This window comes from Nerophis lumbriciformis, linkage group LG01 (assembly GCF_033978685.3).
Source record: "Nerophis lumbriciformis linkage group LG01, RoL_Nlum_v2.1, whole genome shotgun sequence".
NCBI classification, from domain to species: domain Eukaryota; kingdom Metazoa; phylum Chordata; class Actinopteri; order Syngnathiformes; family Syngnathidae; genus Nerophis; species Nerophis lumbriciformis.
Window position 1 is genome coordinate 817,501 of NC_084548.2, and position 26,029 is coordinate 843,529.

Sequence of the window (26,029 nt, forward strand, 5' to 3'; positions counted from 1 at the left end):
ATGCTTTTCAAACGCTGTATTTATTTATTAAAACAAGTGCATTTTAAATTGCAGGAAAGAAAATTGTGCTGACATTGCACTTTATAATAGCACTATTAACCAGTCATTTTAAACATTAACTCATTCCTTTACAGAACAAACACATTGAAAAATAAAGTGCAAATGTACTTATTTGTACAAAAGTGTTAACATTGAAAAAACATGACATATACGTGAACATAACAAAAAAGTTGTACTTTTTATATGTCAGGGCCCTTTGCTGCATTGCATTTGCAAAAGACCAAATTAGCCAAGAGTCTGTCAGTCATTTGTGCACGATGGGGGCGTAGTATGATGCCACCATGGCTGAAAACTCGCTCCACTGGAGCACCGGAGGCAGGCACTGCCAAGACTCTCATGGCCACTCGGAACAGTGAAGGAAGAGTCTTCATGTTCAATGTCCAGAACAAAAGGGGGGAGAGAGTTGTTTTGGGTTGGTGCACTACTTGTAAGTGTATCTTGTGTTTTTTATGTTGATTTAATTAAAAAAAGAGAAGAAAAAAAAATTATTTCTTGTGCGGCCCGATACCAATCGATCCACGGACCAGTACCGGGCCGCGGCCCGGTGGTTGGGGACCACTGAGGTAAACAACCAACAGTATGTCAGAAAGCTAGCTAAAACGGTACACATATTCATAATATAGTATACATTTTAACTGACCTTTATTTGACTATTTTTGTCTTTTTTTAGGTGGCTAAAATACGCGGTGCTGCTGACCGCCGTCTAACGTTACGTGTGATATATTGACTAACGTAACCCTGCTTAAAAAAAATCACTGAACAAAAAGTATGAATAAGGTAGTGAACTGCAACAGATTCCCGTGTTTGCAATAACGTTATAACGTTAGCAGTGAGTTTACAGCCTCACCGATTTAACTACACAGCAAATAAAAGTCACGTTACTTAGCCAATAAACGTTATCTTACATTCAAAACTTACCGTTCTTTGTGCAACTTCAAATGCCGGACGAAGTTGGAAGTTGTTGCCTCTCCATCAGTCATTTTCGAACCGCATGTGTTGCATACTGCAAACCGTTTTGTGTTGACCACCTCGTCATTTTTATACCCAAACAAAATTATTTTAGGCATCATTTTTTGTTCACTGGCGTGCGGTTTGGACATGTCTTCTTCGTTGGTTGTCCTGCAATTTGATTGGATGAATGCTGTGTGATGAAAACAAAGTAGATCTAATTTGATTGGCTGTTGTACTGAGACCACACCAGCTGACACACGCAACGCTGACAAGTACACGATGAAAAATACGGAGCGCTCCCGAATAACTTTTTCATCTTTGGGTTTTGGGGAAAGTAGCAAGTCATGTCAAGTCATGTCAATTCAAAAGGCTCAAGTCCAAGTGAAGTCACAAGTCATTGATGTTAAAGTCTAAGTCGAGTTGCAAGTCTTTTTACATTTTGTCAAGTCGAGTCTAAAGTCATCAAATTCATGACTCGAGTCTGACTCGAGTCCAAGTCATGTGACTCGAGTCCACACCTCTGCAATAAACTATGGATAGAAATGAATTATTTGTCTTCAGCAGAGTCGTTGAAAGCCAAAGGTCTGAAGCTAAAGTGCAACTTCTGTGACAAAATCTTCTCCAAGAACTTTGACCTCCAGCAGCACATTAGGAGGTGAAGTATCCATCATTAAATGTGACTATTTAACGATGAAATAAGTTGTTTTACTCTCTTAAAAGTCACCACTTCCTGCTGTTTGTGCACGTGTTTGCAGTCACACGGGAGAGAAACCATTTCAGTGCATCGTGTGCGGTCGAGCCTTTGCCCAAAAGTCCAACGTGAAGAAACACATGCAGACACACAAGGTCCTCCAAAACAACACAATTCTAATTGATCTGTGTTCTCGCCATCCATTTTCTTTACTCGTACAAAACAATATACAGGTGAAACTCAAAATATTAGAATATCTTGCAAAGGTTTGTTTATTCAACTGCATAACGAAGAGGGCCGCGATTTCAAATTTGGATGTTTCATCAGGAAGTGCCTCCACAGGTTATATTCCTTTGAGACTTTGTTTACTTAATTGCAAAGTAAACACATGGGCTTTCACACTGCGCTGTCAATAACTTCATTATTCTGCCCTGGCTACTCGATTCCAGCGTGTGCAGCTAGACAGATAGTTAACAGCGTGAAGAAACAGAAGCTCAGTGAGTTTTGTTGAGGTTTGAGGTTTCTTCTTTTCAATTATTTTGCTTCCTCAGTTTTATTTCTTTAAACTTCTTCCTTTACTTAGGTTACACTTTGAAAATGTAAACATAAAGCAAACATCACAAAAGTGTAACGTCCTTTGTATAATTTACATCAATCAAATAGAAGGTTTAGTGTTAATACAATAAACTACAGATGTTTACACATATTGAAATTAAACATCCACAGCAAACATTGCACACAATGAATGTGGCTCATCACAATTAAACCTAAAGTGTAGCGTTTATCGCCCTCTACTGCTCATATTTATCGCTACATTTGTTAAACGAGCTTTGATCGATCCGATACCAAGTAGTTACAGGATCATACATTGGTCATATTCAAAGTCCTCATGTGTCCAGGGACTCATTTACTGACTTTATAAACATAATATACTGCTATGGTTGGAAGAGGGAGTTGTGACGACACAGTTCTACAAGGGGGCAATCTTGCTCTATGTATTTATTATATATATATCTACAATATAATATAATAAATAATGAACAATATAATTAATAAACTAAACTAAGGAAATGGAGTATGACTAAACCCAAGAGAGTGTAAGTGTGAGGCTATGTGTAGGATTAGCTGAAGTGTGTGTTACCGAATGTTGCGGAGAGCGAGAGGAGGGACAACGCAGGAAGACAGTCCGTGGGGCAGGCAGATAGATGATCCAGGGTGACGGAGAGGCGTCAGAGTCTGTGTCCATGCAAGGGGTCGAGGATCGAGGGAAGGCCGTCGAGATCGGGGGGGGGGGGGACAAATCAAGCACAGGGAAGAAAACACGGAGAGAGCATAAAGCTTGTCGGCTTACGGTACGCCATAGAGAAACTAAGTTTTTGTGATTTAATTAGATTTATTTCTGGGTCGATAGTGCTATTTTTGATTTGAATGGAGTAGTCTTCTTCTACTAACCCCCTGCTGCTCCTTTGTGACACATATGCGTCGCTGTTGCCCCCTGCAGGGTGGCGGGGGTACTGCATGCATGAGCAACCCTAGTTTTGATGGTTTCATCCAGCCTATTTGGGTGATTGATGTTCGGCGGGCCAAATGAAAAGTTTTGGTGGGCCGCCAGTTGAGTACGCCTGGTTTATACCAACAATAACTTATACAAAGTGAAGTTAATACAGGCTCATAACATGCAACTTAAGATATTTCAAGACTTCTTTTGATATCATTTTGATAATTATGGCTTACAGTTTTTGAAAACCTTGAATTGAAAATGTCAGAATATTTGTTGGGTTTTTTTTAATTGTAAACCCTGATCATCAAAATTATATATACATACTAGAGATGCGCGGATAGGCAATTATTTCATCCGCAACCGCATCAGAAAGTCGTCAACCATCCGCCATCCACCCGATGTAACATTTGATCAGAACCGCACCCGCCCGTTGTTATATATCTAATATAGACGATGCAAGGCATTAGTGAGGTTATAAAGCTTTTGCCTGTTAAAGAAAGGAGACTGATCCAATGCAGCACAGACATTCGCGTGCCACGCTGTCACGACCCAGACGCACACCAGTGCGCAATCATATGGGAGCCGCGCTGAGCGCACCTCGCTGCCGGCGACGGCCGGGTATGGGCCCGACGCTCCAGCGCCATCCATTTTCAGGGCTAGTTGATTCGGCAGGTGGGTTGTTACACACTCCTTAGCGGGTTCCGACTTCCATGGCCATCGTCCTAGCTGCTGTCTATATCAACCAGGGTGAGCCCCACCCCTTTTGTGAGCGCACTGCGCGCGGAGTGACCCCTGTTACGCGCCCCCGGCAACAGGGGTGGCGGGCAGGTAAGCTGCGCGGGCGGAGCGCGCGGAGTGACCCCTGTTACGAGCCCCCGGCCACGGGGGTGGCGGGCATGTAAGCTGCTTACCTGCTGCGCGTGACGCCGGCCGCGGCGAAGGCGGACGAGGCGGGGTGTCGGTGCGGTGGGCGCGGTGGTGACCCTGGACGTGCGTCGGGCCCTTCTCGCGGATCGCCTCAGCTACGGCTCCCGGTGGGGCCCTCTCGGGGGAAGGGGCCTCGGTCCCGGACCCCGGCGAGGCGTCCCTTCTCCGCTCCGTAAAAGTGTCCATCTCTTTTTTTTCTTCTTCTGTTGTGGCATATGCTGCAGGTGCCTGCTGGTTTTTCGTATGTGGGTAACAACATTTAACTATGTATATATATTTCCCAATTGGTTTAACTGCCACCCGCCTGAATCTATTTAAAATCTCATTTTTTTTTATTTCAACCGCCCGATCCGCGGATAATCCGCGGTTGTGCCCGCAAACCGCGCATCTCTAATACATACAGTCGTGGTCAAAAGTTGACATACACTTGTAAAGAACATAATGTCATGGCTGTCTTGAGTTACCAATCATTTCTACAACTCTTTTTGTTTCTTCTGACATCACATGGACAAAGATAAGACCTTCTGGAGGAAAGTTCTGTGGTCAGATGAAACAAAAATGGAGCTGTTTGGCCACAATACCCAGCAATATGTTTGGAGGAGAAAAGGTGAGGCCTTTAATTGCAGGAACACCACTCCTACCGTCAAGCATGGTGGTGGTAGTATTATGCTCTTGGCCTGTTTTGCTGCCAATGGAACTGCTGCTTTAAATGGGACAATGAAAAAGGAGAATTAGCTCCAAATTGTTCAGGACAAGCTAAAATCATCAGCCCGGAGGTTGGGTCTTGGGCGCAGTTGGGTGTTCCAACAGGACAATGACGTCAAAAGTGGTAAAGGAATGGCTAAATCAGGCTAGAATGAAGGTGTTAGAATGGCCTTCCCAAAGTCCTGACTTAAAGGTGTGGACAATGCTGAAGAAACAAGTCCATGTCAGAAAAGCAACACATTTAGCTGAACTGCAGCAATTTAGTGGTCAAGTGGTCAAGCAGAAGCTTGTGGATGGCTACCAAAAGCGCCTTATTGCAGGTCAACTTGCCAAGGGACATGTAAGCAAATATTAACATTGCTAGATAGATAGATAGATAGTATTTTATTGATTTCTTCAGGAAAATTAAAATTCTAGCAGCAGTGTACAGAACTGAGATATCATTTAAGAAGTAAATAATAAATTAAAGCTGCAAGCAGCATTGGTCGGGCCCGCGTATTTGGCAGGTGCTAGTCCTAAATGTCCCAATACTTTTGTCCAGTGATAGTCATAAGTGTCCCAATACTTTTGTCTACTTTTAGTCTGAAGTGTCCCAAGACTTTTGTGTAGTGTACCTACCTTGTCTGCATTGTGTGGGCACGTTGGTGCTTCCTGCTTTTAAGCAGCCATCTTAAAAAAACAGCAGCGCAGCAGCATCAGCGCAGCGGGTCTTTGAAGGGTCATAAAATCAAAACTGGAGCAGTTAGAAAAAAAGCGCTTCTGTCATTGTAATCACAAGGGTTCAATCTCTCTCCTGTCTTAGTTTGAAGGCGAAACGACAAACGCGCTCAGAGATCGTTTTTGAAGGAAGGTGACCGGTTTTTACAAAAAATTTGTTTTGAAGGGGGAATAGCAAACTTCCTGTTGATGTTTGCTGGGGGTTGTCAATTTATGAAATGTAGGTCTAAGTGAGACCTACATAGAGGTTTTTGTTTCATGTCTCTCCGACCTTCCCAGTGGGAGTTACAGGCAGTTTTGTCATTGTTTTCTTCCGAGGAGCAGTTTTTTTCTGCGTTTTATTAAAAAATTGCAGTAGAGCGCAATTTTGAGATTTGGGGTTAGGTTTTTTTATTAGATCGCAATTTTTGCCAGTCCTGATGTGTGCGTTCAGTTCGGTGAGTTTTGAAGCATGTTAAGGGGGTCAAATTACAGCTCAAAGAGGCAAAAGTGACTGTTTTTAGTACTTTTTTGTCTTGAAGGGGGAATTGCCAACTTCCTGTTGATTTTAGCCCGAGGATGTACAATTATGAAAACTAGGTGTAAGTCAGACCTACATAGAGGTTTTTGTTTCATGTCTCTCCGACCTTCTTAGTGGGAGTTACAGGCAGTCTAGTTTTTTTTTTTCTAGGTGGCGCTAGAGCGCAATTTTGAGTTTTGGGGTTCGGTTTTTTTAAAAAAAGGTAATTTTCGCAGGTCCTGATGTGTGGGTCAAATATGGTGAGTTTTGAAGCATGTTAAGTGGGTCAAATTACAGTTTAAAGTGGCGGCGGAAGAATAAAGAATAAAGAATAATTAAAGCTGCAAGCAGCGTTGTTCGGGCCCGCGTATTTGGCAGGTGCTAGTCCTAAGTGTCCCAATACTTTTGTTTACTTTTAGTCTGAAGTGTCCCAAGACTTTTGTCTAGTGTACCTACCTTGTCTGCATTGTGTGGGCACGCTGGTGCTTCCTGCTTTTGAGCAGCCATCTTAAAAAAACAGCACCGCAGGAGCATCAGCGCAGCGGGTCTTTGAAGTGTCATAAAATCAAAACCGGAGCAGTTATAAAAAAAAGCGCTTCTGTTGTTGTAATCACAAGGGTTCAATCTCTCTCCTGTGTTAGTTTGAAGGCGAAACGACAAACGCGCTCAGAGGAGTTCGTTTTAGAAGGAAGGTGACCGGTTTTTACAAAAATTTTGTTTTGAAGGGGGAATAGCAAACTTCCTGTTGATTTTTGCTGGGGGTTGTCAATTTATGAAAGGTAGGTCTAAGTGAGACCTACATAGAGGTTTTTGTTTCATGTCTCTCCGACCTTCCCAGTGGGAGTTACAGGCAGTTTTGTCAGATTTTTCATCCGAGGAGCAGTTTTTTTCTGCGTTTTATTAAAAAATTGCAGTAGAGCGCAATTTTGAGATTTGGGGTTAGGTTTTTTTATTAGATCGCAATTTTTGCCAGTCCTGATGTGTGCGTTCAGTTCGGTGAGTTTTGAAGCATGTTACAGCTCAAAGAGGCAAAAGTGACTGTTTTTAGTACTTTTTTGTCTTGAAGGGGGAATTGCCAACTTCCTGTTGATTTTAGCCCAAGGATGTACAATTATGAAAACTAGGTGTAAGTCAGACCTACATAGAGGTTTTTGTTTCATGTCTCTCCGACCTTCTTAGTGGGAGTTACAGGCAGTCTAGTTTTTTTTTTCCTAGGGGGCGCTAGAGCGCAATTTTGAGTTTTGTGGTTCGGTTTTTTTACAAAAAGGCAATTTTCGCAGGTCCTGATGTGTGGGTCAAATATGGTGAGTTTTGAAGCATGTTAAGTGGGTCAAATTACAGTTTAAAGTGGCGGCGGAAGAATAAAGAATAATAAAACCTTACAAATTCAATAGGTCCTTATGTCCCATTGCATAAGGACTCCCTTTGGGAGTCCTTATGCAATGGGCCATGCGGGCCCTAATAATGGGGGTATATGTTATTGTTTTGCATCGCCTGTCATCCTAGTACCCCCCCACACCCCTCCAGTTGTGTATGTATGCTGTATGTATACTTTTGACCCTCACATTTTCAGTAGAGCCATAATAAATTCATAAAAGAAGCAAACTTCATGAATGTTTTTTGTGAGCAACAAGTATGTGCTCCAATCACTACATCACAACAAAATAAGAGTTGTAGAAATGATTGTAAAGTCAAGACAGCCATGACATGATGTTCTTTACAAGTCTATGTACACTTTTGATCGCGACTGTACATAAAAAAAGCTTGACATATTCTATTTTGTGTGTAATGAGTGTATATCACATATTAGTTTCACATTTGAAGTTGAATTGCGAAATGAATGGAGTTTTAAACCATATTAAAATTTTTTTGGGAGTTTCACCTGTAATCCGAGTCCAACTACTGTAGAAAATGATACCAGCTGTCTCTGGATATAAAAAGGTGTGGCCTCGAGGCGTGGCCAGCACGGTGTCAAGGCTACCAATCACAGTAAAGGTGATGGCGGTGTCAAGCAGTGAGGAGGAAGCTAAGCAGCAGCAGCAGTGTAACCAGCATGAGGCGGCGGAGGGAGACCACACGGCACTCACAGGTGAGACTTGTTTTCAAACATGCTCTTCTTTTTAACCCTTGTGTAACCTTCATATTGTTGTTACTCAGCCAGCGTTTGTGGGTCTGATGGACCCGTTGCATTTTGTGGCTTTTAATGCCTCACAATCAAACACTTTTATGTTCAAATACTGAACAGATGTTTACCTTATCCCAATAAACATCTGTTCAGTATTTGAACATAAAAGTTCTGTGTACCTACTAGGGCTGCGAATCTTTGGGTGTCCCACGATTCGATTCAATATCTATTCTTGGGGTCACGATTCTATTATAAATCGATTTTTTCTGATTCAACGCGATTCTCGATTCAAAAACGATTTTTTTCCCGATTCAAAAGGATTGTCTATTCATTCAATACATAGGATTTTAGCAGGATCTACCCCAGTCTGCTGACATGCAAGCAGAGTAGTATCCATCCATCCATCCATCCACTTCCGCTTATCCGAGGTCGGGTCGCGGGGGCAGCAGCCTAAGCAGGGAAGCCCAGACTTCCCTCTCCCCAGCCACTTCGTCCAGCTCTTCCTGTGGGACCCCGAGGCGTTCCCAGGCCAGCCGGGAGACATAGTCTTCCCAACGTGTCCTGGGTCTTCCCCGTGGCCTCCTACCGGTTGGACGTGCCCTAAACACCTCCCTAGGGAGGCGTTCGGGTGGCATCCTGACCAGATGCCCGAACCACCTCATCTGGCTCCTCTCGATGTGGAGGAGCAGCGGCTTTACTTTGAGCTCCCCCCGGATGACAGAGCTTCTCACCCTATCTCTAAGGGAGAGCCCCGCCACTCAGCGGAGGAAACTCATTTCGGCCGCTTGTACCCGTGATCTTGTCCTTTCGGTCATGACCCAAAGCTCATGACCATAGGTGAGGATGGGAACGTAGATCGACCGCTAAATCGAGAGCTTTGCCTTCCGGCTCAGCTCCTTCTTCACCACAACGGATCGATACAGCGTCCGCATTACTGAAGACGCCGCACCGATCCGCCTGTCGATCTCACGATCCACTCTTCCCCCACTCGTGAACAAGACTCCGAGGTACTTGAACTCCTCCACTTGGGGCAAGATCTCCTCCCCAACCCGGAGATGGCACTCCACCCTTTTCCGGGCGAGAACCATGGACTCGGACTTGGAGGTGCTGATTCTCATCCCAGTCGCTTCACACTCAGCTGCGAACCGATCCAGTGAGAGCTGAAGATCCTGGCCGGATGAAGCCATCGGGACCACATCATCTGCAAAAAGCAGAGACCTAATCCTGCAGCCACCAAACCAGATCCTCTCAACGCCTTGACTGCGCCTAGAAATTCTGTCCATAAAAGTTATGAACAGAATGGGTGACAAAGGGCAGCCTTGGCGGAGTCCAACCCTCACTGGAAACGTGTCCGACTTACTGCCGGCATGCGGACCAAGCTCTGGCACTGATCATACAGGGAGCGGACTGCAACAATCAGACAGTCCGTTACCCCATACTCTCTGAGCACTCCCCACAGGACTTCCCGAGGGACACGGTCGAATGCCTTCTCCAAGTCCACAAAGCACATGTAGACTGGTTGGGCAAACTCCCATGCACCCTCAAGGACCCTGCCGAGAGTATAGAGCTGGTCCACAGTTCCACGACCAGGAACGTAGATCGACCGGTAAATCGAGAGCTTTGCCTTCCGGCTCAGCTCCTTCTTCACCACAACGGATCGATACAGCGTCCGCATTACTGAAGACGCCGCACCGATCCGCCTGTCGATCTCACCATCCACTCTTCCCCCACTCGTGAACAAGACTCATAGGTACTTGAACTCCTCCACTTGGGGCAGGGTCTCCTCCCCAACTTTGTTGATATCGGTATCGGTAATTAAAGAGTTGGACAATATCGGAATATCAGATATCAGCAAAAAACCATTATCGGACATCCCTAGTTGTCAAGCTTATGAGATGTGATGCAAGTGTAAGCCACTGTGACACTATTGTTCTTTTTTTTTTTTTTTATAAATGTCTAATCACTGCTATGTTGAAATTGTAACTAATGTAGCTGCTGACAGAAGCACATTGTATATATGTTATATCATTTCATAGTTGGTTAGAGTAAATTAATACAATGTATAAATATAAGTTCATATTTACATTTAATGTGATTAAAAATGTATTTTCTTTGGTAATTTCATGCAAGTATAAGTTAACTTTATTTTTGTCACAAAACTCATGTAAATTGGAGACGAACATATTGTTTGGTCACATTGTTGGGGGGGACAATTAATATGTGACGGAATAAGGGAAGCAGCATGAGACAGCAAACATATGATGGAAGAGGTTAATGGAGTCTCGGCTTGAAAAGAAACTTAATTCCCTCGGAGTTTGTGAGGCCAATGAGGTATGATTCTTTCTGATATGTATGTGAAATCAATGTGTTTTATGTTATTGGATGTCAGACTAATTGTAAGTTCTGTTTTTCTTATTTATTAGTTCTGACGGCATTATTTTGGCATCGTTGTTACGAGGAGAAGGCATGGCTGAAAATAAATGTCTGTTTGAGAAAAACGAACAACTTGAGCCTTGATTAAGACCTCGGAGGGAGTAACAACTAATATTGATACTATTGTTGATAATATTCATTTTTGTTTCACTACTTTTGGTTTGTTCTGTGTGGTGTTTGTGTCTCCTCTCAATTGCTCTGTTTATTGCACATCTGAGTGTTGCTGGCTCGGGTTTGCTTTTGGAATTGGATCGCATTGTTATGGTATTGATGTGTATTGTTTTGTTGGATTGATTAATTAAAAAAATATAAATAAATAAATTAAAACTTTTTTTTTTTTTAAATCGATTTTTGAAAAATGAGAATTGATACTGAATCGTACAACGTGAGAATGGCGATTTGAATTCAAATCGATTTTTTCCCACACCCCTAGTACCTACACTCTGTCCTCTTCCTGTCGAGGCCTGCTGTGTGTGTGTGTGTGTGTGTGTGTGTGTGTGTGTGTGTGTTCTGGCAATGCTTACTTAATGGGGACATCGCTCTGTTTACACAGTCACCTTTAGGAACCTATGACGGTATGGGGACAAAAAAACAGGTCCCCTAAGGGGAAACCTTTTTAAATGATAGTCAGATCCATTCTGAAGATGCCTAAGTGATCATGTCATATTTAATATGAATTATTTTATTTATTTATTTTTATTATTATTTTTTTTAAATGGTCCTCAGTAGTCACGTACAAATTTGTGTGAATTATGCAAAATTATTTCAATTTGGTCCCCATGAACCATATTAAGTCTTTTTCCCCAGGGTCCCCAGTAAGAATGATCAGCACATTACTTCATCAATCCAGAGATTTAAAGACGTGTATGAGCTAACTGGCCAGTGGACATTTTGCACCATTTTTTTATGCCTCCACAACCTGTAGAAAGGCTGGTCCCCACAAGTCATAATCAAAAACTTGCTACCCATTCCAAATGATAACCTGTGTGTGTGTGTGTGTGTGTGTGTGTGTGTGTGTGTGTGTGGTACACAGAACATCAATTTCCACACTTCTATGAGCCCCGGGTCCAGTGGACCCGTACATCTTATATGTAATATAAATGTGTAGGGGGGATGTATGGTGTGTGGTCATTAAATATGTATTCTGATATATGTTCTTCACAGAAAATGAGCCAAAGTCAGTGAGTCTCAGTTTGAAAAATGAATTAATAGTATCATTTTTCTTTTAATAAAAAAATGAAAACGGGTCCCACAGACCTGAACAGCACAACACCAAAAAGCCTTTTTTTGGAGATACATGTGTGCTAGTTCTAGCTATTAGGCTGTCTAGTTTTTATTATTATTCTTTTACTATTTATTTTACTTGTTGGGGGCAGCTATTTGTGGTTCTATCGTTGTTTTTGTTTGTTTGTTTTTTTAAATGCACTGTAGCACTTTCAGGTTGTTTGCTCAATGTAAAGTGCTTTTACAAATAAAATCTATTATTATTATTAGGGATGTCTGCAACATCGCGTGGACATCGGGGGCGGTACCACTGGATTGGCAGACCGGGGTGGTGGTTCCTCTCTTTAAGAAGGGGAACCGGAGAGTGTGTTCTAACTATCGTGGGATCACACTCCTCAGCCTTCCCGGTAAGGTCTATTCAGGTGTACTGGAGAGGAGGCTACGCCGGATAGTCGAACCTCGGATTCAGGAGGAACAGTGTGGTTTTCGTCCTGGTGGTGGAACTGTGGACCAGCTATATACTCTCGGCAGGGTCCTTGAGGGTGCATGGGAGTTTGCCCAACCAGTCTACATGTGTTTTGTGGACTTGGAGAAGGCATTCGACCGTGTCCCTCGGGAAGTCCTGTGGGGAGTGCTCAGAGAGTACGGGGTTTCGGACTGTCTGATTGTGGCGGTCCGCTCCCTGTATGATCAGTGCCAGAGCTTGGTCCGCATTGCCGGCAGTAAGTCGGACACGTTTCCAGTGAGGGTTGGACTCCGCCAAGGCTGCCCTTTGTCACCCATTCTGTTCATAACTTTTATGGACAGAATTTCTAGGCGCAGTCAAGGCGTTGAGGGGATCCGGTTTGGTGGCTGCAGGATTAGGTCTCTGCTTTTTGCAGATGATGTGGTCCTGATGGCTTCATCTGGCCAGGATCTTCAGCTCTCACTGGATCGGTTCGCAGCTGAGTGTGAAGCAACTGGGATGAGAATCAGCACCTCCAAGTCCGAGTCCATGGTTCTCGCCCGGAAAAGGGTGGAGTGCCATCTCCGGGTTGGGGAGGAGATCTTGCCCCAAGTGGAGGAGTTCAAGTACCTCGGAGTCTTGTTCACAAGTGAGGGAAGAGTGGATCGTGAGATCGACAGGCGGATCGGTGCGGCGTCTTCAGTAATGCGGACGCTGTATCGATCCGTTGTGGTGAAGAAGGAGCTGAGCCAGAAGGCAAAGCTCTCAATTTACCGGTCGCTCTACGTTCCCATCCTCACCTATGGTCATGAGCTTTGGGTTATGACCGAAAGGACAAGATCACGGGTACAAGCGGCCCAAATGAGTTTCCTCCGCCGGGTGGCGGGGCTCTCCCTTAGAGATAGGGTGAGAAGCTCTGTCATCCGGGAGGAGCTTAAAGTAAAGCCGCTGCTCCTCCACATCGAGAGGAGCCAGATGAGGTGGTTCGGGCATCTGGTTAGGATGCCACCCGAACGCCTCCCTAGGGAGGTGTTTAGGGCACGTCTGACCGGTAGGAGGCCGCGGGGAAGACCCAGGACACGTTGGGAAGACTATGTCTCTCGGCTGGCCTGGGAACGCCTCTGGGTCCCACAGGAAGAGCTTGACGAAGTGGCTGGGGAGAGGGAAGTCTGGGCTTCCCTGCTTAGGCTGCTGCCCCCGCGACCCGACCTCGGATAAGCGGAAGAAGATGGATGGATGGATGGATATTATTATTAGGGATGTCCGAGAATGGCTTTTTGCCGAAATCCGATATTCCGATATTGTCCAACTCTTTAATTACCGATACCGATATTGTAGGAGCCTAAATGCTGTTTAAGTTAATTTACATTTTTATGGAAGGTGCTTTATGTTTATTCAGCCAAAATGGGACTATTTACTTTATTTGCATAATACGAAAATGTATATATTTGCATGCTTAGAATATTTATAAGGTACACTTTATTTGTAATTATTACATTTGTCTAAATTTGATGACGTAACTGTTTGATTGCATATATGGCGGAAGGATCTGTGTGGTAGGTTGGTTTTTGGACACAGTGCATTATGGGTAATGGCAGTCAGGTGCGGGGGAATTGAGCCACACAGTTTTTTGACCTCACTCTTACTTTTTCTTAGTCTTGCTTTTTCTAACACCTACTGTAACAAACTCCTTTTATTTTGCCATTCATTTGTTCCCACATCGTTATTGTTTTACGTTTTTGAATAATTAAGTGACAAGTAAACGATACAAAACGAAGAGGAGTGTCTGGAGTTTGTTTGTTGTCGCCGCAGCAAGCGGAGCAGGAGAAAGTAGAGGAGCGTCAAGCTAAAGGCTTAATTAGGAATCTACAGATATATACAGTCATGGAATGAACACATTATTATGCCTAATTTGGACAACCAGGTATGGTGAAGATAAGGTCCTTTTTAAAAAGATTAATAAAATAAAATAAGATAAATAAAAAAATTGTTGAATAAAAAAGAAAGTAAAACAATATAAAAACAGTTACATAGAAACTAGTAATGAATGAAAATGAGTCAAATGAAGTGTTAAAGGTTAGTACTATTAGTGGAGCAGCAGCACGCACAATCATGTGTGCTTACGGACTGTATCCCTTGCAGACTGTATTGATATATATTGATATATAATGTAGGAACCACAATATTAATAACAGAAAGAAACAACCCTTTTGTGTGAATGAGTGTATGGGGGAGGGAGGTTTTTTGGGTTGGTGCACTAATTGTAAGTGTATCTTGTGTTTTTATGTTGATTTAATAAAAACAAAAAAATAAGAACCCTGATACCGATAATTAAAAAAACAATATCAATTAAAGCTGCAAGCAGCATTGGTCGGGCCCGCGTATTTGGCAGGTGCTAGTCCTAAGTGTCCCAATATTTTTGTCAAGTTTTAGTCCCAAGTGTCCCAATACTTTTGTCCAGTGTTAGTCCTAAGTTTCCCAATACTGTTGTCTACTTTTAGTCGTAAGTGTCCCAATACTTTTGTCAAGTTGTAGTCCCAAGTGTCCCAATACTTTTGTCCAGTTTTCGGCTTAAGTGTCCCAATACTTTTGTCCAGTGATAGTCATAAGTGTCCCAATACTTTTGTCTAGTGTACCTACCTAGTCTGCATTGTGTGGGCATGCTGGTGAATCCTGCTTTCAAGCAGCCATCTTAAAAAAACAGCAGCGCAGCAGCATCAGCGCAGCGGTTATTTGAAGGGTCATAAAATCAAAACCGGAGCAGGTATCAAAACTCTTTCGCCAACTTTTAATCAGAAGGGTTCAATCTCTCTCCTGTGTTAGTTTGAAGCCGAAACAACAAAGGCGCTCAGAGGAGATAATGTTTGAAGAAAGGTGACCGGTTTTTACAAAAATGTTGTGTTGAAGGGGGAATAGCAAACTTCCTGTAGATTTTAGCTGGGGGTTGTCAATTTATGAAATGTAGGTCTAAGTGAGACCTACGGAGAGGATTTTGTTTCATGTCTCTCGGACCTTCCCAGTGGGAGTTACAGGCAGTTTTGTCATTTTTTTCTTCTGAGGAGTAGTTTTTTCTCCGTTTTATTCAAAAATTGCTCTAGAGCGCAATTTTTAAATTTGGGGTTAGGTTTTTTCATTAGATCACAATTTTTGCCAGTCCTGATGTGTGCGTTCAGTTTGGTGAGTTTTGAAGCGTGTTAAGGGGGTCAAATTACAGCTCAAAGAGGCAAAAGTGACTGTTTTTAGTACTTTTTTGTCTTGAAGGGGGAATTGCCAACTTCCTGTTGATTTTTCCCCGAGGATATACAATTATGAAAACTAGGTCTAAGTCAAACCTACATAGAGGTTTTTGTTTCATGTCTCTCCGACTTTCCTAGTGGGAGTTACAGGCAGTCTAGTTTTTTTTTTTCCTAGGGGGCGCTAGAGCGCAATTTTGTGTTTTGGGGTTCGGTTTTTTCATTAAAAGACAATTTTCGCAGGTCCTGATGTGTGGGTCAAATATGGTGAGTTTTGAAGCATGTTAAGTGGGTCAAATTAGTGCTCAAAGAGGCGGCCGGTATAATAATAATAAAACCTTACAAATTCAATAGGTCCTTATGTCCCATTGCATAAGGACTCCCTTTGGGAGTCCTTATACAATGGGCCATGCGGGCCCTAATTAAAGCTGCAAGCAGCGATGGACGGGACCGACTTTGACGGCACATAAAATCCAAACCGGAGCAGTAATTAAAACTCTTTCGTCAACTTTTAATCAGAAGGGTTCAATCTTTCTCCTGTGCTAGTTTGAAGCCGACACGACAAAGGCGCTCAGAGGAGATAATGTTTGAAAAAAGGTGACCGGTTTTTACAAAACTTTTGTTTTGAAGGGGGAATTGCAAATTTCCTGTTGATTTTTTGCTGAGGGTTGTCAATAAATGGAATGTAGGTCTAAGTGAGACCTACATAGAGGTTTTTGTTTCATGTCTCTAAGACATTCCTACTGGAAGTTACAGGCAGTTTTGTCTGAGTTTTCTTCCTAGGAGCAGTTGTGTCTGTATTTTCTTCATAGGGGGCGCTAGAGTGCAATTTTGAGTTTTTTTTTTTTTTTTTGTTTTTTTTTATTAGAGCGCAATTTTTGCCAGTCCTGATGTGTGTGTCTAGTTTGGTGAGTTTTGAAGCATGTTAAAGGAGTCAAACTACAGCTCAAAGAGGCAAAAGTGACTGTTTTTAGTCAACTTTTGTTTTGAAGGGGGAATTGACAACTTTCTGTTGATTTTTGCTGAAGGATATCAATAAATGGAATGTAGGTCTAAGTGAGACCTACATAGAGGTTTTTGTTTCAATGTCTCTAAGACATTCCTACTGGAAGTTACAGGCAGTTTTCTCTGAGTTTTCTTCCTAGAAGCAGTTGTGTCTGTATTTTCTTCATAGGGGGCGCTAGAGTGCAATTTTGAGTTTTGGGGTTGTTGTTTTTTTTTATTAGAGCGCAATTTTTGCCAGTCCTGATGTGTGTGTCCAGTTTGGTGAGTTTTGAAGCATGTTAAAGGAGTCAAACTACAGCTCAAAGAGGCAAAAGTGACTGTTTTTAGTAAACTTTTGTTTTGAAGGGGGAATTGACAACTTTCTGTTGATTTTTGCTGAAGGATATCAATAAATGGAATGTAGGTCTAAGTGAGACCTACATAGAGGTTTTTGTTTCATGTCTCTACGACATTCCTACCGGACGTTACAGGCAGTTTTGTCTGAGTTTTCTTCCTAGGAGCAGTTGTGTCTGTATTTTCTTCATAGGGGCCACTAGAGTGCAATTTTGAGTTTTGGGCTTGTTTTTTTTTTTTTTATTAGAGCGCAATTTTTGCCAGTCCTGATGTGTGTGTCCAGTTTGGTGAGTTTTGAAGCATGTTAAAGGGGTCAAACTACAGCTCAAAGAGGCAAAAGTGACTGTTTTTTGTTACGGTTGCATGGCATTGTGATGCCGGAGGTCGTCTTTTCAAGATGCAGAGGGATGTCAGGAAGCGGCTTGCAGGTGAGAATAAATGATTTATTCTGATTGCAGAACAAAATGCTGCGCGGTGCACCACGGCACGGAAAACAAGACGGTAGCCAAAAGATGCTAATATCAAAACTGTAGACTATGAGAGAAACCAAAAGCGTAACTTGTTGCGTAGGAGCAAACAAAACCAACAGACCGAGTGAGGCCAGCGCGTAAACTAAATAGCCCTCTGATTAGTGCCCGGGCAACAGGTGCGCGTCCGGGACACTAACCAGAGGCAGGTGACTATAATCTGCCGTCATGGCAACAGAAACAAACTCAAGAGGTGCTGAAAACACAAGTGACTTGAAAACAAAAACAGAAATATGATCCGGGCAGCGGATCATAACAGTTTTTAGTAAACTTTTGTTTTGAAGGGGGAATTGCCAACTTTTCTGTTGATTTTTGCTGAAGGATATCAATGTATGAAATCTAGGTCTAAGTCAGACCTACATAAAGGTTTTTGTTTCATGTCTCTACGACATTCCTACCGGACGTTACAAGCAGTTTTGTCTGTGTTTTTTTCTAGGGGGCGCTAGAGCGCAATTTTGAGTTTTGGGGTTGTTTTTTTTTTTTATTAGAGCGTAATTTTTGCCAGTCCTGATGTGTGTGTCCAGTTTGGTGAGTTTTGAAGCATGTTAAAGGAGTCAAACTACAGCTCAAAGAGGCAAAAGTGACTGTTTTTAGTCAACTTTTGTTTTGAAGGGGGAATTGCCAACTTTTCTGTTGATTTTTGCTGAAGGATATCAATGTATGAAATCTAGGTCTAAGTCAGACCTACATAAAGGTTTTTGTTTCATGTCTCTACGACATTCCTACCGGACGTTACAAGCAGTTTTGTCTGTGTTTTTTTCATAGGGGGCGCTAGAGTGCAATTTTGAGTTTTGGGGTTGTTGTTTTTTTTTTATTAGAGCGCAATTTTTGCCAGTCCTGATGTGTGTGTCCAGTTTGGTGAGTTTTGAAGCATGTTAAAGGAGTCAAACTACAGCTCAAAGAGGCAAAAGTGACTGTTTTTAGTCAACTTTTGTTTTGAAGGGGGAATTGCCAACTTTCTGTTGATTTTTGCTGAAGGATATCAATGTATGAAATCTAGGTCTAAGTCAGACCTACATAAAGGTTTTTGTTTCATGTCTCTACGACATTCCTACCGGACGTTACAAGCAGTTTTTGTCTGTGTTTTTTTCTAGGGGGCGCTAGAGCGCAATTTTGAGTTTTGGGGTTGTTGTTTTTTTTTTATTAGAGCGCAATTTTTGCCAGTCCTGATGTGTGTGTCCAGTTTGGTGAGTTTTGAAGCATGTTAAAGGAGTCAAACTACAGCTCAAAGAGGCAAAAGTGACTGTTTTTTGTTACGGTTGCGTGGCATTGTGATGCCGGAGGTCGTCTTTTCAAGATGCAGAGGGATGTCAGGAAGCGGCTTGCAGGTGAGAATAAATGATTTATTCTGATTGCAGAACAAAATGCTGCGCGGTGCACCACGGCACGGAAAACAAGACGGTAGCCAAAAGATGCTAATATCAAAACTGTAGACTATGAGAGAAACCAAAAGCGTAACTTGTTGCGTAGGAGCAAACAAAACCAACAGACCGAGTGAGGCCAGCGCGTAAACTAAATAGCCCTCTGATTAGTGCCCGGGCAACAGGTGCGCGTCCGGGACACTAACCAGAGGCAGGTGACTATAATCTGCCGTCATGGCAACAGAAACAAACTCAAGAGGTGCTGAAAACACAAGTGACTTGAAAACAAAAACAAAAATATGATCCGGGCAGTGGATCATAACAGTTTTTAGTAAACTTTTGTTTTGAAGGGGGAATTGCCAACTTTCTGTTGATTTTTGCTGAAGGATATCAATGTATGAAATCTAGGTCTAAGTCAGACCTACATAAAGGTTTTTGTTTCATGTCTCTACGACATTCCTACCGGACGTTACAAGCCGTTTTTGTCTGTGTTTTTTTCTAGGGGGCGCTAGAGCGCAATTTTGAGTTTTGGGGTTGTTGTTTTTTTTTTATTAGAGCGCAATTTTTGCCAGTCCTGATGTGTGTGTCCAGTTTGGTGAGTTTTGAAGCATGTTAAAGGAGTCAAACTACAGCTCAAAGAGGCAAAAGTGACTGTTTTTAGTCAACTTTTGTTTTGAAGGGGGAATTGCCAACTTTTTGTTGATTTTTGCTGAAGGATATCAATGTATGAAATCTAGGTCTAAGTCAGACCTACATAAAGGTTTTTGTTTCATGTCTCTACGACATTCCTACCGGACGTTACAAGCAGTTTTTGTCTGTGTTTTTTTCTAGGGGGCGCTAGAGCGCAATTTTGAGTTTTGGGGTTGTTGTTTTTTTTATTAGAGCGCAATTTTTGCCAGTCCTGATGTGTGTGTCCAGTTTGGTGAGTTTTGAAGCATGTTAAAGGAGTCAAACTACAGCTCAAAGAGGCAAAAGTGACTGTTTTTAGTAAACTTTTGTTTTGAAGGGGGAATTGCCAACTTTCTGTTGATTTTTGCTTTAAGGATGTCAATGTATGAAATCTAGGTCTAAGTCAGACCTACATAAAGGTTTTTGTTTCATGTCTCTACGACATTCCTACCGGACGTTACAAGCAGTTTTTGTCTGTGTTTTTTTCTAGGGGGCGCTAGAGCGCAATTTTGAGTTTTAGGTTGTTTTTTTTTAATAAATTGCAATTTTTGCCAGTCCTGATGTGTGTGTCAAATATGGTGAGTTTTGAAGCATGGCGGCCGGTATAATAATAATAATAAAACCTTACAATTTCAATAGGGTCCTCTGTCCCAAAGGGACATTGCGGTCCCTAATAATTTCCGATATTACATTTTAAAGCATTTATCCGCCGATATTATCGGACATCTCTAATTATGATGATTAACTACATCACTTACCGCCTTCATTGAGCACAGAAGCCTCGGAGCAAACGGAGGAGATGGCACCAGACGCCGATGTGGACGATGAACCGCCCCCCGCTCGGCCTCACGGCCAGGACGGCGATCCCGCGGCCCACGCCAAACAGATCGTGGTGATTGACAGCTCCTACCAGTGCCAGTTCTGCTCCAGCAAGTTCAAGACCTACTTCCAGCTCAAGTCCCACCTCACCCAACACAAGGGGGAGCAGGTGAGCGGTCAATCTTTTTTTTTTGCTCAACCACCACGATTGGTGTGGCCCCTTTTTTTCCTCCCTCAGGTTTACAAGTGTGTGGTCAAGTCCTGCTCCCAGACCTTCCAGAAGCTGGATCAGTTCTTGGAGCACATCAGGACTCACCAGGAGCAGCTGACGTACCGCTGCCACCTGTGCAGCAAAGTGTTCCCCTCTCTGTTTGAACTGGGAGTGCACCAGTACTCCCACTGCTTCTGTCCGCAGCAGAGCACACGCAAGGAGGCCTCGGTCTACAGGTCAGGGTTCTTCTTCTCATTGCCGGCTGAAGCCTTGGCGGAGGTCCCTTGACCAGGTTTGTGTCTGCAGGTGTGTGAAATGTCAAGGCAGGTATTCTACCCAAGAAGCTTTGGAGCAACACCTCCTGACCGCCTCACACAACTTTCCATGCCCACACTGCCAGAAGGTAAGGTCACATACACCATATTGCCAAAAGTATTTGGCCACCCATCCAAATGATGAGAATCAGGTGTCCTAATCACTTAGCCCGGTGTATCAAATCAAGCACTTAGGCATGGAGACTGTTTCTACAAACATTTGTGAAAGAATGGGCCGCTTTCAGTGATTTCCAGCGTGGAACTGTCATAGGATGCCACCTGTGCAACAAATCCAGTCGTGTCATTTCCTCGCTCCTAAATATTCCAAAGTCAACTTTATTATAAGAAAAGTGATGTCATGTCTGTATTATCATGTTTTGTTTTAAGTCATGTTTTGTTTAGTTTCTGTCTTTTCACTCCCTTGTCTGGTCACCATAGCAACCATTAGTTTTCACCTGTCACGTCACGCACCTGTTTCACGTTTTGAGCACGCACCTGCTTTCACTAATCATGTCCATAGTATTTAAGTTCATTCATTTTCTGTTGTTCGTCCTGACGACCTCACAACACATTTATGCTCTGTTCATGCCTCTAACTCCTTTTCATGTCCATCGTTCACGCTGCTCCTTTTTTGTCCATGCCAAGTAAGTTTTTGTTCCATGTTTATAATCTTTTTGTTTTTCATAGTTTATTCTCCGCCACTGTGCGTGCTTTTCATTTGTACTTTTTGCTATAGTCTTTTGGTTTCATAGTTTATTATCCGCCACTGTGCGCGCTTTCATTTATCCCTTTTTTTTGATATATTAAATTGATATATTAAAACCCGCCATGTACCTTAATTCCCGTCTCGCCCGTGCCAACTTTCCGTTGCATCCTGGAAAAGCAAACTCCCAAGATCAAGTCCTGACAAGTGAAGAGTTTGGGAACAACAGCAACTCAGCCACCAAGTGGTAGGCCACGTAAACTGACAGAGAGGTCAGCATAGTGCAAAGACTTTCTGCACAGTCACTTGCTACACAGCTCCAAACTTCATGTCACCTTCCAATTAGCCCACGTACAGTACGCAGAGAGCTTCATGGAATGGCATACTTGCCAACCTTGAGACCTCCGATTTCGGGAGGTGGGGGGTGGGGGCGTGGCTAAGAGGGGAGGAGTATATTTACAGCTAGAATTCACCAAGTCAAGTATTTCATATATATATATATACAGTATATATATATATATATATATATATATATATATATATATAGTAAAATAAATATATATATATATATATATGATAAAATAAATAAAAAAATAAAAATAAAAAAAAATATATATATATATATATATATATATATATATATATAACCTGAGAAATAACAGCTACCAACCATTCACGAAACCCAACACAACACTCCAATACGTGCACCATGACAGCAACCACCCACCCACCACCGACTCAGTGGCCTAGTGGTTAGAGTGTCCGCCCTGAGATCGGTAGGTTGTGGGTTCATACCAAAAGACTATAAAAATGGGACCCATTTCCTCCCTGCTTGTCACTCAGCATCAAGGGTTGGAATTGGGGGTTAAATCACCAAAAATGATTCCCGGGCGCGGCCACCGCTGCTGCCCACTGCTCCCCTCACCTCCCAGGGGGTGATCAAGGGTGATGGGTCAAATGCAGAGAATAATTTCGCCACACCTAGTGTGTGTGTGACAATCATTGGTACTTTAACTTTTAACTTTAACTTAAAAGAATACCTACCGGAATCAATAAAAGGCTATCGATGCTGTCATCTAGCAAAGCTGAATTTGACCAAGCAACCCCCCCGTACCAAAAAGCCCTTGATGAAAGCGGATACAATTTCACCCTCACCTATGAACCCACGCCAGGAAACCAGCCAAAAAAGAACAGAAAACGAAACGACATCATCTGGTACAACCCCCCCATACAGCAAAAACGTCTCAACTAACATTGGACACAAATTCCTCAATCTGATTGACAAACACTTTCCCAAAGACAACACCCTAAGAAAAGTATTCAACAAGAACAACATTAAATTGAGCTACAGCTGCATGAACAATATACGACAAATCATCTCAAACCACAACAAAACAATTGCAAATGAGCCGTCGGCCCCCAGACAGAGCGACTCCAAAACCAACAAAGGATGTAACTGTCGAAAGAAACCTGATTGCCCTCTCAACGGGGGGTGCTTACAAACATCAGTTGTCTACCAATCTAAGGTAATACGCAAGGACATTAACACATCCGACACATATGTAGGATTAACCAAGGGAGAATTCAAAACCAGATGGAACAATCACAAGGCTTCTTTCAGGAACAAAAACCTGCGAAATACCACAGAACTCAGCAAACACATTTGGGACCTCAAAGACAATAATGTTGAATATTCAATAACATGGCAAATTCTTGCATCCAGCACACCTTACAATAGTGGTAATAAAAGATGCAACCTATGCTTGAAAGAGAAACTGTTTATTATTAACCGTCCAGACCTGTCATCCCTCAACAAGCGCAGCGAAATTGTAACAGCATGCCGCCATAGACGGAAACACCTCCTAGGTAACACATGAGCCAATCACCACGCCCCTAGGCCAGCCTGTACCCACCCACTCTGTGCCCTATATAAACCATGGTATGTGAATGCTCCCATTAAAATCTACTGATGATTGAGGGTACCCCCCCTCATGAAACAGGCCTGTAGAGATGAAATAGTCTTGTGATTTTTTTCCCCACACATACATATATATATATATATATATATATATATATATATATATATATATATATATATATATATATATATATATATATATATATATATATATATATATCAAGAGGGACAGAGACAGCGCACAGTGCATGTGGATCACATGTTACCATGGCGAGAAAACATGGAGAGACTGGAATGTAATAGAGTGATCTATGTTTGTCTGTTGCCATCTCCTGGTGAATGTTGGCTATAGCGTACTGGGGTTACTTTTTGGTTGGCCAACGTTTTACGTGGTGTTGCGCACCTGACGTCAAGTGTGTGAGTCTGTTCTGAAGTCTACAGTAAAGAGACGTACTTCATCCCCTCGCCTGGTTATTGCCTCCAACTCAATATGTTACAACAACATTGCTCCATGCGGACCTGGAGGGGGCGTGGCCTCCAGGTCCGCCTGAATTTCGGGAGATTTTCGGGAGAAAATGTGTCCCAGGAGGTTTTCGGGAGAGGCGCTGAATTTCGGGAGTCTCCCGGAAAATCCGGGAGGGTTGGCAAGTATGTGGAATGGGTTTCCATGACCAAGCAGCTGCATCTAAGCCATACATCACCAAGTCCAATGCAAAGCGTGGGATGCAGTGGTGTAAAGGACATCACCACTGGACTCTAGAGCAGTGGAGACACCTTCTCTGGACTGATGAATCACACTTTTCCATCTGGCAATCTGATGGACCAGTCTGGGTTTGGAGGTTGCCAGGAAAACGCTACATTTCTCACTGCATGGTGTGAAAATTTGGTGGAGGGGTTGTTTTTCAGGAGTTGGGCTTGGCCCCTTAGTTCCAGTGAAAGGAACTTTGTATGCTCCCAAAACATTTAGGAAATTTCCATGCTCCCAACCTTGTGGGAACAGTTTGGAGCGGGCCCCTTCCTCTTCCAACATGACTGTGAACCAGTGCACAAAGCAAGGTCCATAAAGACATGGATGACAGAGTCTGGTATGGATGAACTTGACTGGCCTGCACAGAGTCCTGACCTGAACCCGATAGAACACCTTTTGGGATGAATTAGAACGGAGACTGAGAGCCAGGCCTTCTCCAACATAATAAAGTGTGTGACCTCACCAATGCGCTTTTGGAAGAATGGTGGAAAATTCCTATAAACACACTCCGCAACCTTGTGGACAGCCTTCCCAGAAGAGGTGAAGCTGTAATAGCTGCAAAAGGTGGACCCACATCATATTGAACCCTATGGCAGTGGTTCTCAAACTTTTTTTGTCATCCCCCACTTTGGACAAGGGGGAGTTTTCAAGCCCCACCTGCCCCCATCGCCCCAACAGAGCGCTAATGCCAAGCTTTAACATTTTCAAATTTATTGAACATCAAGTTGTATACATTCAAACTCAATAACATAAAATAACACCAAGTTCAATGATAAATAAAATAACTGTGCAGCTGTGGTACAACTTGCATCAAGTTCAATAATAAATAAAATAACTTCCATCAAGTTCAATAATAAATAAAATAAAAGTGTTATAACTTGCATCAAGTTCAATAATAAATCAAAAAAGTGTTATAACTTGCATCAAGTTCAATAATAAATCAAATAAAAGTGTTATAACTTGCATCAAGTTCAATAATAAATCAAAAAAAGTGTTATAACTTGCATCAAGTTCAATAATAAATCAAAAAAAGTGTTATAACTTGCATCAAGTTCAATAATAAATCAAAAAAAGTGTTATAACTTGCATCAAGTTCAATAATAAATCAAATAACTTGCATAAAGTTCAATAATAAATCAAAAAAAGTGTTATAACTTGCATCAAGTTCAATAATAAATCAAAAAAAGTGTTATAACTTGCATCAAGTTCAATAATAAATAAAACAAAAGTGTTATAACTTCCATCAAGTTCAATAATATTGAAAAAAAAGTGTTATAACTTGCATCAAGTTCAATAATAAATCAAATAACTTGCATCAAGTTCAATAATAAATACAATAAAAGTGCCACTTTGCAATCTTTGCAAAAAAAAAAAAAAGGAGGAGCTATGCATTTGGCAAGACAGGGCAAGTGACAGCACTTTTCCCCAGGAGAGTCACCTTGCTTCACTGTGAAACAGCACGGCTGTATGATCAGCTCATATTTCCTCACACAGTGCAGAGAACAGTCGCACTTTCAGTGGTCGTGTTTTGATCAAATTTACCGCGCTCACATCTGTTAGAACCTCATTGAGTTCGGGGCTGAGCTGCCTTGACGCGAGTGCTTCCCGGTGAATGACACAGTGTGTGCCCGTCACATTTTTGTTTCTCTGCAGGCGCTGGCTCTGGCTCGACGACCTTTGAGGTGCGAGTCACAAATGTATATATTTGTGTAATTGTGGTCCACACATTAGCCTGCTACCCATCCGCGCGAAAGTTTGTTCCGTTTAGCCCCGCCCCCATTAGTTACTGTTGCTATGTCTGTCAAACTTTCGCTCGTACCGAGAAATATAAAGCCTACAGTAAAAATAAGTACCGGTAATTTCCATTTATTTATATAGCGGATTTCACAGACAGAATCACAAAGTGATTT

At 42.5% G+C, this 26,029-nt stretch overlaps 1 protein-coding gene across 2 annotated transcripts in view; it reads left to right on the top strand.

Annotated features, from left to right (window-relative positions):
* The window catches only part of znf341 (zinc finger protein 341), a 54,076-nt gene that overhangs the window by 16,110 nt on the left and 11,937 nt on the right, over positions 1–26,029 (top strand). The window contains exons 7-12 of one of the 2 annotated variants that reach the window (XM_061973672.2): positions 1,573–1,666; positions 1,767–1,857; positions 7,993–8,140; positions 20,183–20,394; positions 20,464–20,672; positions 20,743–20,839. In XM_061973672.2, the coding sequence (XP_061829656.2) occupies positions 1,573–1,666; positions 1,767–1,857; positions 7,993–8,140; positions 20,183–20,394; positions 20,464–20,672; positions 20,743–20,839 (851 nt within the window). The remainder of the gene's footprint in view (positions 1–1,572; positions 1,667–1,766; positions 1,858–7,992; positions 8,141–20,182; positions 20,395–20,463; positions 20,673–20,742; positions 20,840–26,029) is intronic. The other variant, XM_061973682.2, reaches the window with a different exon arrangement.